We start from the raw sequence: 21,046 nt of genomic DNA, 5'->3' as shown, positions 1-21,046 counted from the left end.
TTTCTTTATTCCTTCAGCTTTTTAATTTTTCCTTCATTTCTCATTCTAATACCAAATTCTAGCTTGGTGTCTTTTTTGTCCCCTGCACCACACTGACCCTTCATAATGTACAGACAGCATCAATAACTCCCATAGACACTTATTCTATTCTCCCTTTAGCCTTTCAATTTCTCCCTTCCATTCTCATTCTAATATAAAATCCAAGCTTGGTATCTTTTCTGTCCCTCCCTGCACTGCACTACAACTTAATAATGTACAGACAGGATCAACAACTCCTTACAGACACTTATTCTATTCTTCCTTCAGTCTTTCAATTTTTTTCCTTCCATTCTTATTTTAATACCTAATTTTAGAGCTTAGCATTTTTTTTGTCCCTCCTTGCACTACACTAACCTTTTATAATGTACAAACAGCATCAGTACTCCTCACAGACACTTCCCCTTCTATTCTCCTCTCTGTACTCCCACCCTTATATCTAACTGAGGCTACAGATACAACACTGGCTGGAACAAAATGCAAGTGAGGGTGTGAGTGTGATGACAGTGAGGAAATTGAATGTACTTTACCATAACTCTCCTAACACCTCCCTGGAAGAGTAAAGTTTGTTATTAAGGGTATTCAGCAAAGGGGGATTGAGTTTGTATGGTTAGTTAACGGTGGATGGTGTGAGAATGTAAGTTAATGGGGATATTGACTTATAGTTACTGTTATTGCTATAGGTAAGTTATTGGGTACTGAATTATAGTTATTGTTGTTGCTATAGTTGCAAGGGAATATAATAGTTATGAGTAATTTCTGAGGTAAAGGTACTAAGTTTGTAAGGTTAGCCAAGGGTAGTTACAAGAATTTTAAAAGTTAAATTGATGCCATGTTTATAAGGGGAATGTAATAGTCATGATTAATAAAACTTCTTGGGGGATGAAATTAATATAGAGGATAATAAAAATTGATGATCTATAAGGAAACAGAATTTATCGATCATATACTGTAATGGATAAAATAATCTCTCAGTATTAAGTATAAAGTTGCATATCATACCAAAATACAATACTATAACAAATGATTTCAGGAAACATACTTAAAGTACCTATCCAAATATTTTTCCCTGTTTATCACAACTAGAATATTAGGATAGAAAAGGAAAAAAAGAAAATAAAACAAACCCTATAAAAAATATCAATCTTTTGCACACCACACCACACCACACCATGTCTGAATCACTCAAAACCACACCACACCACACCACACCATACCACACCATTCCATGCCTGAATCACTCCACTCCACTCCACACCACACCACACCATGCCTGAATCAACCACACCACATCACACCACACCATTTATTTTCATTACATCCAAATAAAAAAATAAAAAATCTCTGGGAAAAATTCAAACCCAAACCTAACCACACCACACCACACATCACTTGGCAGATAGTAGGAGAATAACCAAGCATCATCCAAACACCATACCAGCAGAACATACCTGGTAGATCTGAAATATCTCCCGCAGGATATTGATAGCAGCCATGACAACAATTACCCACTTTCCAGCCACTACAAAGCCGTGGCTCGTCAGATCAACCTTGTCCTTGATGTCCTGTGGGAGAGAACGATGTGGTGATGTGGTGATGGGATGTCTCAAGGAATCACTGAACTGGTACTAGCATTAATTTCTAGTGTATATCTAGAGTCTTGACAAATGTGTAAAGTGGGTGGTAGGGAAAACATTAGATGATAAAGAGAAATGTACTATATCCTTTGGTATATTTTTTTTTTTATGTAAGATAGAAAACTGGCCAGGCAACAAAAATTGGAAAAAAAAAAAAAAAAAAAAAAAAAAAAGGCCCATTGAGGTGCCAGTCCCCATACAAGCTCAATAGAAAATTGTTAAGGGGACTCCTAGGATAGTATAGGAGATGGTATAGCAGTCTTTTTTTTTTCAATTTCACATTTTGCTTGAAGAATGTATATATAGTTGGATACATGTAGTTTTGTGTGAAGGAAGAGAGTTGCCTCATATTTTGTTTGGTATACAGCACATTCCTCTGCATCAGCTTGTGTTCCCCTACCACCCACTCTACATATTAATTTGTAGCTTATGTGATGTTTCCTTTATTTTTGATAATGGTACATGGTTTTACTGGGAAGTGAGGGCAGTACTTATTCTATCCTTAAGCCTTACATAGTGAAGAAATTGTTTCTCTTTTCAAGCTTATGGAAATGGTAGTACAGTAATACCTTGAGATACAATTGCCCAAACATATGACTTTTTTTATATATGACGAAGAATTTCATATAATTTACGCATTGAAATACAAAGATATTTTCAAGATACGAATAGTCATCGGTAGGTGACGCAGCGATCGCTCAGCTACCCGCATCCACCCGAACATTCAGCCTGCGTTGTGTATCGTTGTTCATCCTTTGTGCATGTGTGTCTGTGCTCCTCAGCAGTGTGTATTTTTTCCTAAGTTTTGTAAACTCAAGACCCCGTGATCACTAGTCCTAAAAGTAAAAGTTTGGCGAGAAACACACAAAATAGCCTGTATTCACATACTAATTACACTTAGAAATTCAATAAACGAGTGAGTACAAATGGTGTTCTGCCCACAAGCAACACTTCCTCTTTGCAATGCAAAAAAACCAGAAGTCTCTAGAAGTCATGGTTACCAAAATATCACAGGTTGAATGAAGTAGTATCATCGGTTTATGTGGCCTTCCGTCCGATTAGGTTCAGTGGCCTTGGCTAGAGCGGCAGAAAACGGGCCCCTTGTATCCTCTCTCTCTCCTGTTCTGATACCACTTTCATTCAAAAGCTGTCTCCCCGTAACATGGAGAGAGACCCGAGGTATAGAAGTAAGGCACGCTGGAGAAGTGGTGGAATCAGACACAGTGAACTCACTGTCGCTCCCACCATCCATTGTGGGAGTTGGTGACACAGTGACATAGAGCATATGTTTACTCTAGATGAGTGTTGCCAGCTCACAAGCAAAGAAAACGGAAAGAAAACAGCTAAAAAAAAGCCGTGAAAAGCCTAAATGTCTATCGATATGTCCCAAGTCTTGCATGATGAACGTCTATCGATGTGTCCCAAGTTTTGCGGGTTAAGTTGTTATTTTGGGCAAGATAGTTCATTTATACCATGCATACAATAAACATTGTATTTATCTTACATTAAATCTGTATTTGGTTGGTATTTAAAGCATGTTAATTTTTTGGGGGGTAAATTCATATCACAAGAATGAATTAATTCTATTTCCATTAATTTCTATGGGAAAAATTGATTCAATATACAATTTTTTTGATATATTATGATTGTCACGGAATTAATCAAATTTGTATGTCAAAGTACCACTGTACATGGTTTTACTGGGATAGGTGAGGACAGGAGTACTTTCTCTACCTCTGAGTCAGGTACAGTATAAAGTTTCCCTTCTCCATCAGAGGTCATGGGGCTAACAGATGTATTTATCTTTCTTCTATGTAAGAGGGGAAATCTGGGTGAGGGCAACAAAAATAATGAAACAAAAAGGCCCATTTAGATGCCAGTCGCCTAGCAGGTGGTATGAGTGTGAAAGTTGTGTGCCTTGTCTTGGCCACTGATCTTGTAGGGGAAAGACAATGAGACAATCTTGGCATATGTATGTATGTATGCATGAATGTGAGATAGAGATAAAAATGCCAATAATGATGTTTTGGTATATGTACAATTATATTATTTATGTAACCTATACTATATAATTATCATTGTTAGGTAATTAATTAAGGCATTTTTAACATGTATCTGAATGTTATCTGAAGTCAATAAACTATGTATCCATGTATTTGTGTATTTATCTATCTATGGAAGAATATATAGAAATTATACAAATACAGAAAACAGACAAAGTCTTTGTCTGTATGTCTATAAGATAAGATAAAAATATATGAATACACAAGGAAAGATAATGAGGTCTTAGTATATATATATATATATATATATATATATATATATATATATATATATATATATATATATATATATATATATATATATATATATATATATATATATAAATCACAAAAGCAGAAAATAGATACGATTAACTTTGTCCTTCACTCCACAGGCAAACACACAACAGACACAACATTTACATGACTAAAATCTTCAAACATCACCAACCTCACAGGAGCCAGACGCCATGGCCTCCTGGCCAAGGATTTGACCGTTGGACACGTCACGGAGCTGGACCTCCACCCACGCCCAGTCCCTGAAGAGATGGTGAGGTGCCACTATGAGACTGAAGCTTCAAGGCGACTCTCAATGTGAAATGGGTCTTACTTTTGCTACAGTTTCTTTTATTGACAGGATAATTATTGTCTTTTTTACTTCAACGTGATTTTAGGCCATTTCTACTAATATTCCCTTGATGGAGGGATAATCAGGTTTATTTTTTACTTCAAGGTGATTCTTAACCCCTTCAGTACCATGACGTGTTTCCATATTCATTCTGCTTACTATTTAGAAACTTATGTTGGGGATCAAAATAATGAAATCTGTGGCCATTAATCTTGTGACCTCCATAGACCCTTTTTAATGTCAATAAAATAGTCTAATCGTACACAAATCTCAAGGTAAAAATATGTCCCAGTACAGAAGGGATTAATGTGAAATGATTTTTTTTCTCTTAATTTCTTTCAAGGGCAGGAATATTATTGTCTATTTTTTACTTCAACCTGATTTTGATTCTTTTTTCTTAATGTTTCTTTTATATAAAGGAAGGGGAAATTTTTATCTATTTATTTATTCATTTAATTTTATTTCTTTATTATTTTTGCTTCAAGGTGACTCTGGATGTTGTTTTTGTTATTGTTTCTTTTGTGTAGGGATAATCAGGGTCTTCTTTAGCTTCAAGGCGACTCTCAATGTGAAACGGGTCTTATTTTGTGCTATGGTTTCTTTCATGGACAGGACAGTTCTTTTTCATCTTTTTTTTTTTTTTTCCCCACTTCAACATGATTCTGGGTCTTTTTTGCTAGTTTTCCTTTTGTGGAAAGATAAAAGGCTCTTGTTTTGCTTTTATGATTCTGGATGTGAAAATCTTTTTTTAATAATGTATCTTTTATGGAAGGGATAATTATTCTTTTTTTTTTTTTTTTGCTTCCAGATGATTTGCAATGAGATATAAATTTTCTTTTATTTTTTCTTTTGCTGTTTCTTGTATGAAAGTGATAATTATTGTCTTTTTTTTGCTGCCAGGTGATTCTGGGTCTTGTTTTTCATCATTTATTTTATGGAGGTATAATTATTGTCTTCATTTGTTTGCTTCAACGTGACTCTCAATGTGAAACAAGTCCTTTTTTTACTATTGTTTCTTTTATGGAAGGGATAATTAGGTTCTTTCTTGCTTTTCTAAGGGAGATTTGCAATTAGTAGGTCTTTTTTACCTTCTATCAATTTCCCCTATCATCTATATTAAAAATTTCTCAAGCCTTTTAAAAAGCTTTTGTACTGACTTGACACAAGCTGATTACTGAGTGTTTGTGTTTCATTTTTGTGGTCAATAAATATCTATCTAATTTCAATGCATTCTTGTGGTCTAGAAATATCTCTATATATCTTTAAAATATTTTTTTGTGGTCAATATTCATCTATCAATTTAGCTTTCTTTGATGCAATTTTCATATTCAGTATACAGTGTAAATACTTATTCTTAATATATTTTTGTGGTCCGTAAATATCTATCTGTATCTTTAATATATTTTTTTTGTGGTCTAACTACATATCTATCTATTTGTCTATCTTCAGTGCATTTTGTGGTCAATATCTATTAATCTCACTGTCTTTAATGCACTTTTTCTTCTCTATATTTATCTATCTATCTATCTTAAATGCATTTTTGTGGTCACTTTGAAGGTGTACAGTACCAGTTTAAGGTGCAAGTAATAAAGGTCTGTCAATCTATTATACCCAACACTGGGCAAGGTAACACCAGCACCACAATCATTTATCTGTCTACCTTTAATGCATTTTCATGGTCAATATCTATCTGTCTATCTTAAGTACATCTTGTGATCAACATCCATCCACCTGTCTGTGTTACAAGCCTTACTTGGCGGTGAGAACATATCCGGTGAGGAAGGTGAGGAAGATACTGTAGAAGACCAGCGTTGAGTAATACACAAATCTGGGGAACAAATGAGATGGTATTGACATTATTTCCATACAAATTTATCCTTTACTAATTTTGTCATCTATCTAATATGTACACCTAATATTCATATTTTATATCATTTCCACATTTATTCATCATCCCTCCTTTCACTAATGTAATAAAATGGTAGTATAATTTATGATGTCAAACACCGTCCCCCTCCTCCCAAATAATTTCTATCCATTCTGCTTATAACTTTTACACAAGGTACATGGCCATACATATAATAATTCCCATAATCCTTTGTCATATTTGCTTGCAGTTTTTCTTATATTTGGGGAGCAAGGAATGAGAAAGCTCAGAATTTTCTGATAAGAAAAACTGGAACTAAATTTATGCTTTTCATTACAAATTTTTTCCTTTAAACATGATTTTCTGTGATACTCTAAACAACTCTGTGGTCATACATTTTCCTTCACTTACTGTAAAATTCATTAGTAAAGTTTTCAAAATACATGAGAAAAAGTATCTTTTTCCTTTCTTAACACATACTGCCTTTTCATCACACATATTGCAATTTCTCAACCAAGGTTCTTTGCATTGTAAGGTTTTTTTTTTTTTTTTCAAGAAAACAACAGAATTAAAACTAGTTAACTTGGGGAGGAGACATGTACAGTTTGAAGACGTAGCGAAGATAACTTTTTGAGATACGACCTACTAAAGACTTACCATGTATAAATACTCCCACTTAACAACTATAAGTGATCTCCAGCACTATACCTATCACCTCCAAACCACCCATGAATCATCCACCTCCATCCACCTCACCTTCCATAGCTCATCCACTTGTGCTTCACCAGTGAAATGGACACAGGATGGTTGAGAAGATTCAGGCGTTTATACTTCACCATCAACATTAGAGGGTGGTTCTTCTTGAGGTCCCGGAAATCTGAGGTGTACAGCTTGGCGTCCTCCAGCACCCTGCCATCCTCATCATAGGGCGTCTCCATGCTGCTGATGGAGGAGATGGAGTCTGTGTCGGAGCCATTGTTGGACATGATGTAGTTGTCGTCCACCAGATCGAATTTGAAGAGCATTGCATAACGTTCATCATCCGAGTCCATTCCGTTTGATTTGGTGCACCTGTGTGTGTGTGGGAAAAGGGAAAGATTGTATATCAAGTTTGTTCATCTATCTTTCTGTTTGTCTATTTTGTGCAGCTGTTTTTGTGTGTGTGAGGTAGGAAAGAGGTTGTATATAAGGTTTGTTTATCTATCTACCTGTCCATCTATTTGCACTGTCTATTTTGTGCAGTTGTTTTTGTATGTGTGGGGTAAGGGAGAAGTTCTACATTAAGTTTGTTTATCTATTTACTTGTCTATCTATCTGTTCTGTCTATTTTCTGCACTTGTTTTGTGTGTGGGGTAGAGTAAAGATTGTTTATCAGTTCTATTTATCTATTTACCTATCTATCTATATGTTTTGCCTATTTACTACACCTGTTTTTATAAGTGAGGTAAAGTAGAGATTGTATATCACGCTTGTTTTCTCTATCTCTTTATCTATTTGTGTGTGTGGGGATAATTTAAAAGTTATACATTTAGATCTATCTGCCTATTCTGTGTATGTGTGTGCTAGGTAGGATAAGAGTTTTAAAGGTCAGTCTGTATATCCATCTATTTATTTATTCCCTTTGACTTTAATAGGAAGGAGTAAGTAAGGCAGAAGTTTCAAAGATCTATGTATCTATCTATCCTGTTTTAACTCTGGTAGGTGAAGTAAGACAGAGGATAAAGAGCTATCTATCTATCTGTCTATTGTTTAACTTTGATAGGAGGGCTTAGGTGCAAGTAATAAAGTTCTGTCTATCTATCTATCCTATCTGACAATCTGCAAGGCGACACAAACACCAATACCAGTACCACAGCCTAACCTAACCTATACCAAAGCATAAGTGCATGTAATAAAAGAGTCTATCTATCTATCTTATCCAACACTAAGCAAGGCAAAACCAGCACCAACACCAATACTACACCCATATCCATACCAGATCTAAGGTACAAGTAATAAATGTCTATCTATCTGTCTACTCAATCCAACACTGGCAAGGCGACATCAGCACCACCACTAATACCACTCCCATATCTATGCCATGTCTAAGGTGTATGTAATAAAGGTCTGTCTATTTTATCCAATTCCAAGCAAGACAATGCCAGCACCACAACCATACCTATTCAGCACAGCCTCCGCCACATCAGGGAACTTCTTGATGAGCATCCTGAAGGGAGTCACACGGCAGCCCTTGTAATCTGTTCTCACGTTCCTCAGAGCCGTCTCCCAGTCAGAGGACTTCACGATGGTCATACACACATCTCTGCAGTGTGATTGATGTGTAAGGTGAAGGAGGACAATGTTATGTGATGTGGGGTTTCCTGTTTCAAGAATGGCATGCTTTCTTTACTAGCCACTGTGGGGTGTTTCTATATCCCTTCTTGTTCTATAGACATATCTAAGCATTGTAAAGGCTGAATATTGCAAAAGATATCATTGTAATCTCTTTTCTTTTTCTTGTAGATGGTTGTACAGATTTCATACATTAGTTTTAGTGTAAAGAATTGTATATTGATGGGAAAGAGTTAATTAAGAGATGAGAATGAATAATGGCAGATGAAACTCAGTTCTCTCTTCCCTCATGGCCATCCAGAGATAAGAGTCATAAAACTGGAATCAGAAATATAAGTCATCATCAAGTTATAATGAAGTCCTGTCACTAAGCCTAAGCCACATTGTAAACTGATTTTTTGGTGTAGGTTTAATCTGAACCAGTCTCAGTAAATACCTGCAGTTTGTTATCTGTGCCATGCCAATTTAAAGTCATAATCCAGGATATAAAAACAATTATCATACCAGTAAAAAAAACACTAAAGACATATGTTGAATAAAATAGGTGTGGGGCAGTCTAAATAAGTCCCTGAAATCTGTCACTCACCTGTGCTATAAATTCATACTCTAAAACATATAAACATCACTATCCAATACAATATCTGTTAAAAAAAACAGAGGACATACAATAAATAAAGAATGGTGAAACTTTTCAGTAACCAAAACAAACAATCAAGAGGAATGTACAAGGACAAGACAAGAAGTGGCAGCATCTTACTTTTTCCCCGCAGCAATAGCCAACTCTAGTGCGTTCCTCCCTGATGTGTCGCAGGCCTGGAGGGAAGCACCGCGCTCCAGCAACAGCCGAGTGACAGCCACGTGGCCCTCCTTGGCGGCCAGCTGTAGTGGAGTTGTCTTGGTCTGAAGGGAAGCATAGAAAACGTGTCAAGATACATGTGTTAGTGCTGTGTCCTTGCCAGCACTTCACAGCTCCAGAGGAGAATAGAATGGTTATCTTGTCAAACAGAGGAGAATATTTAAAACCCAATCCCACCTACTCGGGGACTGGCATCCAAGTGGACCTTTTTTTGTTTAATCAGTTTTGTTGCCCTTGGCCAGATTTCTCCTCTTACATAAAAAAATTTGTTAATAAGGAAGAGAATAATTTTCAAGTCAATTCCACCAGCCAGTCACCTTGTCAATGGGGTCAAGAGGTGAGTCAAAATCCAGCAGCTCATGGACGCAGAAGACATGTCCCTGGCTGAGGCACAGTCCAAGGGTGTCCACAGGGAGGAGTTCCTGGCATCTACATCCGCCCCGGCCTCCAGCAGCGCCCGCACCACGTCCGTGTGTCCCTGGAGGCAGGCCAGGTGCAGCGGGGTGTCAGAGTTCTCATTCTCATCTTTGGCCAGGTAGTGGTAGTGCTTCACCAACTCACGCACCACCCTGGAGCAGAGAGGAGGCATTAGCAGGCTCTGAAATGCTCTGGTTTGACTGTTACAGTGTCATTGTGTTTGTTTATTTTAGGTTCATTTTCATCCTTGGCCAAGTAGTGGTAGTCTTTAATTCAACCCTGCAGCAAAAGTGTGGTCAGTGGAATCTGAAATGCTCTTGTGACTGTTGGTCTCATTGTATTTGCTGTGTTCTGCTTTGACGTTGCACCTGAAATCTTTACCTTTTTACAAATAAATTTAGTGATTTAACATCACCAAAAAGGCAATAATATCACTTGTAATAGAAGCAATGCCATTAACTCTAGCCTAAACAGATTGGGTTCTACAAGTAAGCTACACACTTGACCTGTCCTGCTTCAGCTGCCACATGAAGGGCTGTTTCCTCATCCTCATTCTTGTTGTCAACGCGGGAGCCGGCCGCCAGCAGCTTGTCAATGATCTTGTAGTACCCGCGCCGTGCTGCCTCGTGCAGGGGAGAGTTGTCATAGCGGTCACTCTCGTCCACCAGGTCTGCACACCGAGGGTCATTCAAGAGGACCTGAGGGAAGTATATACGTGAAGACTCTTAGTGATAAAAATGTATCACTTGAGGATTAACACTTTCAATGCCAAGGATGTGTTTTGGCAACAATGAAAGCAATGTACTAAATTACCAGACCAACTTGTGTGTGCATGCATAAACATTCACAGCTTTAAGGATAAACATAACAAATCCAGTTCAAAGACAGGACATTTTGCCCTTGATTAGGTAAGAACAATAAAGCAGGAACACACACACACACACACACAAAGGAAAACATAGCATTAAGCCTCACCTCCAGTGCCTCACAGTTGCCCTGCTCAGCACACCAGAACACAGCAGTCTTGTCATCCTTGTCCACAGCCTCTATGTCGGCATCGTTGTCTAAGAGTGTCTGAAGAGCATCTGCATGCCCACCACTCGCCGCCAGCAGCAGTGGGGTGAAGGAGTCCCTGGAGTGAAGGTGACAGCATTAACCAAAGCAGTATTAGTGAGATTCTACCTTTATTTGTGGCTTTATAGGTAAGTTATGTTTGTTCATATTTTGTGTTTGTAATAGTAGAAGTAGTAGCATTGATCCAAGCAGAGACTTTACAGAATATCAACTTTCCTATATAGTCAAATGAATGAAGCAGTAGCATTAGTTCATCTAGTAATTATGTGGATTACTGACTATTACAGTTCTAAAACTATCTTATTCACAAGTTTATGGCTAAATTTTGTTTGTATACTTGTGGTGACTCAGGGGAACTAACATTACATCCACCTATTCACAAGTTTAAACCTAAATTTCGTTTTGTAGACTTGCTTTGATTTGGGGCAACTAACACTAAATCTATCTCTATTCAAAAGATTATTGCTAAGCTAAGTCAGTGTAGCTATGCATCACCCACTTGTCTCGCCTCTCTATCTTGGCGCCAGCTGCCAGGAGGGTGGTGATGGCAGCCGGCTGGTTATAGATAGCAGCCTTGTGGAGGGGCGTCTGCTGGTAGCTGTCGATGCAGTCCAGCCGAGCGTGGTTCTGGTGGGAGAGATCATAAGAACATAAAATGGGTTGGTGCAGGAAGCCATAAAGTCTACATGTGATAGTCCTTGCATGAAATGTACTTCCCTATTTTCACCTATAATCCCTATCCATAAATGACCAATTATCTTGGCTCCCCAATGGCTCAGCACTAACTACCTTTTTATTGAGTCCATTCCATTCATCCATCACTGTCTGAGAATGGTGCTGTCTTAGAAAGGAATCATGTAGAGAACAGAGTAAAAGAATCATACAGACTTTAACAAATAGTATGCAGGAATGTACATACACTCAACAATAAAGTCAAAAGCAATAGAGAGAAGAAATGAATGCACAATAAAACATCTATTCTGAAATTGATTTAAAACAAAGAACAAGTAAAAAAAACATCAGAAATTCAGAAATTGACTTAAGGTAAAGAAGAAGTATATAAGTGAAAAAAGCACAACAGAAGACACTCTAAAAATTGATTTACAGTAAAGAACAAACATATAAATAAATAGATAAGCAAAGCACAAGAAGAGAGACATTCAGGGAAAAGACTTATGGGAAGCAAGTAAACAGACCACACAAACACAAAAGTGCACACACCCAGACAAAAGAACAAATAAAGAAATAAAGAAAAATTACACTTTTCAAATTATCAGAAGCTAATGAATAAAATAAATATGAAGAAATACTTTGAAATCCTCCAATAGAGACAAGGATCAAAATAATAAAAAATCTATCAATGAAAAACAGGAAATCACACTTTTCAAATGATCAGAAGCTAATAAAATAAATTTGGAAAAAAAAAAAAAAAAAAAAATCAGCAGTAGACAACGAACAAAATAATAAACAAATCAATCAATGAAAACGGGAAATCACATTTGTCAAATCATCAAAAGCCAATAAAATCAATGCAGAAGTAAATAAATAAAAAATAATATAATAAAATAATAGAATACTGTAGAAAAATAATCATCAAATTATCAAAACCAAAAAAAAGGAAAAATAAAAGAACGAAATAAATGCATAAATAAATAAAGACTGATAAAATAAATACAGAAAAATACTGTAGATAAAAAAAATCCTCAAATTATCAAAACCAAAAAAAGGAAAATAAAAGAACGAAATAAGTGCATAAACAAATAAAGACTGATAAAATAGATGCAGAAAAATACAAATCCATAAGGTTCCTGCACCAGTCCTCACCTGCAGCAGAAGTTCAATAAGTTCAGTGTGTCCAATGGCAGCGGCGGCGTGCAGGGGTGTGGTGAGGGAGTCCCGCACTGTGTTGACATCCGCCCCGGCCTGTATGAGGCGCTTGGCTACCTGAAGGAGGAGACACAGAAGATATGTTGTCAAGGTGGTGGTGTTAAGGTGATGCTCCAACTGCCCAGCTCACCAATGCAAGAGTTAACAAGTATTCTTAATCTTCCATTCATTTTTCTAGCCCAAATGGAAGAGTTAATTAGTATTCTCAATCTTTTATCCATTTTTTCTGGTAAACTCTGTAAGATTTGACTGGTAATTCTCAAACTTTCCTCCTTTTTTTTGGTAAATTATGTCCTCTCCATCTGTCTAGTGCAAGATTTAAGCAGTGTTCTCATTTTTTCATTCCTTTCTCTGCTAAACTCTTTCCTCTTCACCTCTCCAGTGCAAAAGTTAACAAGTAAACTCAATCTTTCATCTCTTTTCCTGGTAAACTGTCCTCTCCACCTCCTAATGCAAGAGTTAACAAGTATTCTCAATCTTTCATCCATTTATTCTGGCAAATTCTAGAGCTCTGGGGCACCTTAGGAAGAAGGCGCAAGTGAGGAGATAGATAGTAGGGTGTCCTGAGTGGTAAAGACATCTCAGCATAAAAAAAGGTAAGTAGAATGTAGGCAAATGGTGCTGGTGTCATGAGTGGTATTGTAAGTAATTTCAGTGGGTGTTTTAATGGTGTTGACATCTCATAGCCTTAAAAAAAAAGTAAGTAAAATACAGTTACAGCCTAAAGAAGAAGGTAAACAAAATGAAGATACAGCCTAAAAAAATATAAAGTAAACTGTAGTTACAGCCTAAAAAATACATAAAATAAAGTTGCAGCCTAAAAGAAGTATATAAGTGAAATAAAGTTAACCTGAAAAAAATTGAATAAAATAAAGATAGACTAAAAAAAGGTACATAAACTAAAGTGAAGTGGTATTTGGTGCCTTAAGTGGTGGTGTTCCCTTGGCCTGACCTCGTAGTGTCCGTTGTTGACAGCGTGGTGCAGGCAGGTCTGTCCCTCATCGTCCTGGTCCCCCACAAGCTTCTCCACCATGCCAGCACCTCCAAGCTTCGTCGCTGAGCTCAGGAGTAACTCAACTATATCCTGCCAGGGAGAACAATATCAAACTAATCAGATTTATGAGTTTTTTTGACAGGTATTCTATTTCCTCTGACTGTAAATATGTCTGGTTTTTGTCTACTGTATCTCCTACCAAAGGGAATGATGTTGAGTTTAGATTGATAAGCCTTTTTGTTTCCTCTCCTCTCAATCTTCTATGTACTTTCTGTTTACTTTCTCTACTGACATGGGAAAGATATCAAGTTCATCAGATTTACAAAGTTTTCTATGTCCTCTCTTCCGACCACTATGTTTCTTTACTTTATGCCTATTTTCTCCCTATTGTCTCCTTTTCTTACTACTATATTCTGTCCACCTCCCTAATGTAAGAGCTGACCAGTGTTTTCAATCTCTCATCCCTTTTATTAACCATTACACTCTAGAACTTATCATCTTTAGTCATGTTACTCTTACTTTTTTAAATGGTTAAGGATGACTACTACTACTGCTACTGCTACTACTACTACTACTACTACTACTAACCAGGTGACCTTCCATTGAAGCGCGGTGAAGGGCCATCTGCTCCGACTCATCCTTGCAGAAGAAACTCGCCCCGGCATCAATGAGAGCCTTGCAGATTGTGAAGTTACCAAATGTGGCGGCGACAAACAGTGGTGTCATCAATTGTTTGTCTTTGGCCTGAGAGAGAGAGAGAGAGAGAGAGAGAGAGAGAGATATCAATTTCCATAAGCCACAGCAAATTCAAACCTTGCTAACACATACACACAACGCAGACTAAAGAAGAAACTATCAAACTTGAACTTAGATAGCATTCACACCTCACCTAACCTTATCCACACACACACACACACGACCTGACACAATCCTCACACAAAAACACAGAGGCTCATATTCTCAAACACTTCTACACTTCACCTACACAATTTAAAAATGCTTTATTTATGTTTACACAAGTTTTTTTTAAGGTGCTTTTACAGTTCTAGAGGCAGAGCGACAAGATTTTTACATTATTAACTGGAGAAACACTCTTGAACACCATGCTAGTCATTTCTGTGGCCTTGGAAAATAGTCGTGGTGAGAGAGCAATGCGTTTCTGAATAGGGACCAAACTGTCACCATTAACTCACCTCAAGCATCACTTCGGGGCAAGCGATGAGGTCCCTGGCTGCCGGGTCGTTGCCTCTCATTGCTGCGTAGTGGAGGGGTGTCTGGCCATACACATCCAAGGCATTGACCTTCGCCCCACACTCCACCAGTATCCTGATCACTGAGTCCTTCGACAAAGCCTCCAGACTTGAGTGAAAGCCTTGTAATGTATTCTTTTCTGTGAGTGAGATGATAGGTGTCTAACTCGCCCTAAATATTATGCATGAAAATGAAAGCTCTCAAAATAACACAGCACATACATACATATATATTATCTTAGTCTCTTCAAAAATGTACATATACAAAGTAGTTACCATTCTCCTCATATTCCAACAAGCCATTCGCTTCCACAACCTCCTTGTCTTCCTCCTCATTGCCTTCCTCTGCTGCCTCCTCCTCCTCCTCCTCCTGCTCCTGCTCCTGCTCCTCCACCTCCTCCTGCTCCTCTTCCTGCTTCTCCTCTTCCTCCTCCTCCTCCTCCTCCTCTTCAGCTGGGGGTGAGGTAGGAGTCAGCTTCTTGTTTGGCTTAATCTGCTTGCGGTACCTGCCGGGATCATTAGCAAATGTTATTATCTACAGTCCCTCCTCGGCCTTGTTGCTGGTGTGTTCTCTGTTCCTATTTGATGAAGCAGCTTTCCTACCTATATCTATAACAAAAGTGATGCCATCTTTTTTTTTTTCATGGCAGCAATCATTGGCTAGAGCTGCCTCTCATGTGTATCCTTAATCCAATGCTAATGTAGCTAAAAAAAAAAATCAGGTAATTACTTATGTTGGATTAGGTTAGGTTAGGTTAGGTTAACATAATTAGCTTAGCAAAATCTAGCCAGCCTTATTTTCATAGCATTTCCTGTGAGTGTGTGCATGTGTAATTCACCATAGTCGCCTGCTGGTCACCCAGCCAGTCTTTCCCATTACGGAGCGAGCTCAGAGCTCATAGACCGATCTTCGGGTAGGACTGAGACCACAACACACTCCACACACCGGGAAAGTGAGGCCACAAACCCGAGTTACATCCCGCACCTATTTACTGCTAGGTGAACACACCCCACACATTAAGAGGCTTGCCCATTTGCCTCGCCGCTTACCGGGACTCGAACCCGGCCCTCTCGATTGTGAGTCGAGCGTGCTAACCACTACACTACGTGGTGTGTATGTGTGTGTGTGCAATTCACCTCCTCCTCGGTCGCCTGCTGGTCACCCAGCCAGTCTTCCCCATTACGGAGTGAGCTCAGAGCTCATAGACCGATCTTCGGGTAGGACTGAAACCACATCACACACAACAGAGTAACACCGGGAAAGCGAGACCACAACCCCTCGAGTTACATCCCGTACCTATTTACTGCTAGGTGAACAGGGGCTACACATTAAGAGGCTTGCCCATTTGCCTCGCCACAAATGTGTGTGTGTGTGTGTGTGTGTGTGTGTGTGTGTGTACACGTTATATTTTCATGTTGCAAACATTAACACTTTACATTTGCTTAACAGTTTAAAAGATACAATAAAATAAATAACTTTGTATGAGTTAGTTTTATTTACATATCTTGGTGATATAAATGCAGACTTACATAGCAGCTTTAATTTCAACCTTTATCAGGACAATCTTGGAGGTAATAGAGTTGGCTGAGCAGCTGAGATGATGATTAGCATTATTACAAGAATCCATGAGGAGAGGATATCACACACCGATATCAACCCCCTTCAATAAAGAAACGTGGATAAAAAAAAAACTAATATAAAAGAAATAAATATAAACAATGACTGGCACTAAAACAAGTCAACAGAAAATTATCAACTTCTGTTTTAAAGGCATTAATGTCCACTAAACTTGACTAAAGAAAGAATCTCATTTGGAAAGCACTGAAAAGAGTGAAAACTAAGCAGTTCAGCTCTATGTCACAATGCTGCCACCATTATAAAATAGCAATATTGTGAAAACTACTTTAACAAAATAAACTTAGCTAAACTAACAGAACTGAGTAAATGACCCATGAAACTGAAGGAAGTTAATTTTTCTCCCATGGAAACATGTTAAGGGATTTATGGAGACAGGTGTGCAGTAATAATTATTTATTCAAGACAAGGATCTGAATTACAGAACACAGAAATTACAACAAGTATTTGATGCAAGAAAGTACACAATGTAGGAGTGAGGTTTCTCAGAATTTTGTATGTTTTCATCCTCGCTACAGCATTTGATGCAAGTTCTCTACTTATAAGAATAGCAATATCACTCACATCAAGAGTCTTTTCTTGACCATCTACTATTCTGCTTACAAAAGGTGTGATATGTAACCTAGCACCACGCTGCAAGAGGAGGTCTCCAATGTCAAATCCTTCATCCACCAGTACTGCATTACCTGGTTCAATTTTATCAATAAATTCTGTTTCAACAATATGTTTGTCAGATGTGTTGTTACTATATGGGTTTGAAATTAATGTTATGACTCCAGTGGGGCTTACTCCTATTATGGCTTTGACTGTGTTCTGCCCCTCATACTGAGATGATGTACTTGGTTCAGCTGAACAGTTTTGTGGTCTCACAAGGTCAAATTCTGTGGAGTCAAGGATGACTCTTATGTCTGCATGTTTTGCTGGGAAGCTGCTTGGCAAGCTATTTCTAATTTGTTTGGCTGAGGGCCATATGAGCCCTTCTCTCATGAATTCATACAAGACATTGATCCATGTTATAACAATTGAATTTACTGCACTAGTTGATACATGAAATAAAGTACTTAAGATGCTCATTGAAAAACCTTCTCTCATGAATACAAGAGTCATTAGATATTCATCAAACCAATCAATTATTTTAGTCTGACCTGACACACTGTCTCTCTTGGCTTCAGTTCTGTTAGTATTTGGATCTTTCCAATAATCAATTACTTTTACATATTTACAAATCATATCAAAAATTTTTATTAGGACTGTTTTGTCTTTTAGTCCTGTATGTGTGCAAACTGTTGCATCTGTGGCAAGTATCATCTCTCTGGTTGCAGTTTGCATATCACACACTCTTTTTTCTACAGGCAATCCCTGAAAGAATGAAAGAAAAATGAACACAACTATCACATTAACATCTATACAGTTACTTAGTCACAGTTATATGTAGTATTTAGTGGTCACACCAGCATAAACTAACAATGCCTGATTCACACTGCAACCTTAGGCTGTGCTAACAAGGCACACCACATGAAGGTGGGTGGGTATGGGCTGCAAACCTCCACTGAAAGTGTATGCCTGTCTCCCATTAGTCTCAAGAGTCACTACAACAAGCTCTAAGCAGTAGCAGACTAGCAGTGCACCCCAGATAAACCTTTTTCATCAGGTAAGTGGGTCTTTTGGAAAATAAAATAAATAAAATAACAAAAAAGCCCCATTTGCTCAGCACCTTAAAAATATAATTACTGCCACTAAATCACTCAAAAATACCACATTATCACTCACCTTATCATTTTGAAGTGCACCACCAACAGGTTTCACCATAGCACCACTACCACCATCACCATCACTTGCTGCATAGTGGGAGTGATCCTCATCTGGCTGGCACATAGCAGACATCGTTGTACCTTCAACTGGAACGCAGAAAATGTGAGACTTTATTGAAATCATCTAAACTCCAACATAGTTCATGAAAAGGAGAAATTGTGGGCAATTTGCAGTTTCACCCAACCATAAAATCAGTGATGTGGCTTATGTTTTTCTTGTGAGAAATGTAATGAAATGATTGATGGTATATGTCATTTCCGTTACAAATAAATATTTTTCGAGCTACAATTGCTTTTTTAACTCCAACTTATGCCTACCTCTCCTTCCCAACAATCTTGGAGGACCTGTGAGAAATTAGGTTTTGGGTGGGGAGCATTAAATTGAGTGCTGTGCATTGTAAAAGAAAAAGAGGTCATTAATCAGCATAATCACATGAAAAAAACTCTGAGAATACTTTACTAGCCACAGCAGCAAGCATTGTTTTGTTTGCATGAAGCAGCGTTGCCAACGCTGCACTTCCAGCTGTACCCCAAGGGATACTAAACAAATCCAGTTTTAAAATATTCTAGCTGTGTGGTGCTTTGCCCCCGGACTCACAGAATGGTTAGTAACTAAAGATTATATCAAGATTAGCAAACCTATTCATGGCAGGGTTTGCTATTCTTTATATGAAGATATACGAGTTTTCTGTTCTTTACATGAGAATAACTGGGTTTGCTGTTCTTGACAGGAACACTTTGGTACTTTACTAACAAACATTTCAATCACTGATAAAATACCATTAGGAACCCTCAATAGTTTAAAAGCCGTCTTCATATACTGGTCTTAATTTCTGCATTCAGATATCCAGTAACTCTAAAGGTGGCCAGATCTACTGTACATTTATAGATGTTATGAAACCAATGTTCTCAAAGCTTTTATTCACTAGTCACAGGTTAGGTTAGATTAGGCAAACCTAACCTAACGATATTATTTTTATTACCATAAAATTTTCATCAATAATTGATCACTAAATCTTAGTATATTATTTTCACTTTTTTTCTTTTTACATCAAGATGTATGGGTTTACTATTCTTCACATGACGATCATTGGGTTCATTATTTTTGACATGGAGATGTTGGGTTTGCTAATCTTAACATGATACCTAACTAAACCCAATTGCATTGGGTTTGGTGCACTGTCCTAATGATGTCATCCCTCAAGCTCGCCTCCTTTTCCGGCTCCCCCTTCCCAGCTTGTTCACTCAGCTGACATGACCTGGTCATGAAAATCTGAAAACCAAAGTAACTTAACCCTAACTTTAACCTAACCTAGTTGAGGCTACACACACCACTAATACATCTTCCTCAGAACCCCTCTGACCAATAGCATGTTTAGGTTAGGTTTGCTTAGTATCCTTTGGGGGCTGTGGTGTAATGGATACAGCCAGAACCCAGAAGCATAACGTTGGCAATGCTGCTCTATGTAAACAAAGCATGCCGTAATCAACTGCCTCCACCATCAAATTATTTTCCAAGTTTTTTTTTTTTTTTTTTTTTTTGTTATTTTGATTTCCAAAATTTATTGCAATGCACATTACTCAATTTAATGCTCGCCCACCCAAAAACCCTGATTTCTAGATTCCCCAAGATCGTTGGGAAGGAGAGGTAGGTATGAGTTGGAGTTCAAAAACAGTTTATCATACCTCAAAAAATATTAATTTGCCATGGAAATTACATTTACCATCAGTCATTTCACTACATTTCTCCCCAGAAAAACATAAGCAAAATCACATATTCCATGGTTGGGTGAAACTGCAAACTGACCACAAAATTTTGCCACTTAGTCAATATCTCAGCTAGCAAGTTTCACAATATTAAATTAATTAGGTTATTACAACACAATGGGCTAAATAAATTACCTGCTGCTACTGAGGACGTTCCACCATCAACAAGGTTGTAGTTCTGGACTTCCTGCATATCTGCAATGGCAGGAATGACTGGGGCAGGGTTGTCCCCAACACATCCATCGGAGTCCTCTGAAGAAGGCATGGCCGCCTCTGCACGAACACTGTTGCCTGGCTCAAACTGGTATTTGTGTAGCTGCTGGCCCCAGTCATTGTAGGCAAATAGCTCTGGGTCGGCATACTGGCATGAGAGTTCTTGGTGCCAATCCACAAAGTGCTTAGAGCAAATTGCATGATACTGTGTTGCTCGCCACTCAGCTCCTCTTTTGCATCTAGTTTCCCATAATTTCCTTCTCGTGGGATGTTTCTTCCTGCTAGGGAAGACACTCCATCCTATGACATCCACATTTTGTTTCCTCGAAGAAGAGGAACAACCAGCAACAGCACACGTATAGCTCGGCATGCTGCTGGAGTCGTGGTTAGTGGACTGAGACTCCCGCCGCCCCGCGTGTTGTTGTTGTTATGGTTGGATTTATTTCGCTGCCAACAACGACTCGGCCACTGGTTTCGGCTGCGTATGACTTCGGCCGCCTACTATTGAAGTTTTCAAAGACGATAGCGAGAATATTTGGATTAGACCGTGCCATATCATCCTCGCACAACCGAACGACCACTTATATCAGTAGTGCCTAT

General features: G+C 38.1%; 2 protein-coding genes across 2 annotated transcripts in view; both read right to left on the bottom strand.

Moving 5' to 3' along the window:
• LOC123512645 (transient receptor potential cation channel subfamily A member 1 homolog) overlaps positions 1-21,046 on the bottom strand; it is a 79,933-nt gene that overhangs the window by 10,399 nt on the left and 48,488 nt on the right. Inside the window, 16 exon segments of the mRNA XM_045269102.1 lie at positions 1,488-1,601; positions 4,167-4,254; positions 6,097-6,171; positions 6,967-7,281; positions 8,369-8,512; positions 9,299-9,441; positions 9,715-9,779; positions 9,782-9,966; positions 10,316-10,512; positions 10,790-10,946; positions 11,388-11,515; positions 12,713-12,832; positions 13,728-13,859; positions 14,358-14,513; positions 14,963-15,159; positions 15,296-15,525. Of these exon segments, the coding sequence (XP_045125037.1) occupies positions 1,488-1,601; positions 4,167-4,254; positions 6,097-6,171; positions 6,967-7,281; positions 8,369-8,512; positions 9,299-9,441; positions 9,715-9,779; positions 9,782-9,966; positions 10,316-10,512; positions 10,790-10,946; positions 11,388-11,515; positions 12,713-12,832; positions 13,728-13,859; positions 14,358-14,513; positions 14,963-15,159; positions 15,296-15,525 (2,446 nt within the window).
• LOC123512646 lies at positions 17,037-20,828 on the bottom strand. Its single transcript, XM_045269103.1, has 3 exons — positions 20,369-20,828; positions 18,426-18,553; positions 17,037-18,014 (listed from the first exon to the last, which is right to left on the bottom strand). The coding sequence occupies exons 1-3, from the start codon at positions 20,814-20,816 to the stop codon at positions 17,052-17,054; spliced, it is 1,539 nt and encodes a 512-aa protein (XP_045125038.1). The 5' UTR covers positions 20,817-20,828; the 3' UTR covers positions 17,037-17,051.

The sequence above is a fragment of the Portunus trituberculatus genome, chromosome 34 (assembly GCF_017591435.1).
Source record: "Portunus trituberculatus isolate SZX2019 chromosome 34, ASM1759143v1, whole genome shotgun sequence".
NCBI classification, from domain to species: domain Eukaryota; kingdom Metazoa; phylum Arthropoda; class Malacostraca; order Decapoda; family Portunidae; genus Portunus; species Portunus trituberculatus.
This window is presented reverse-complemented; position numbering and strand designations above follow the sequence as displayed.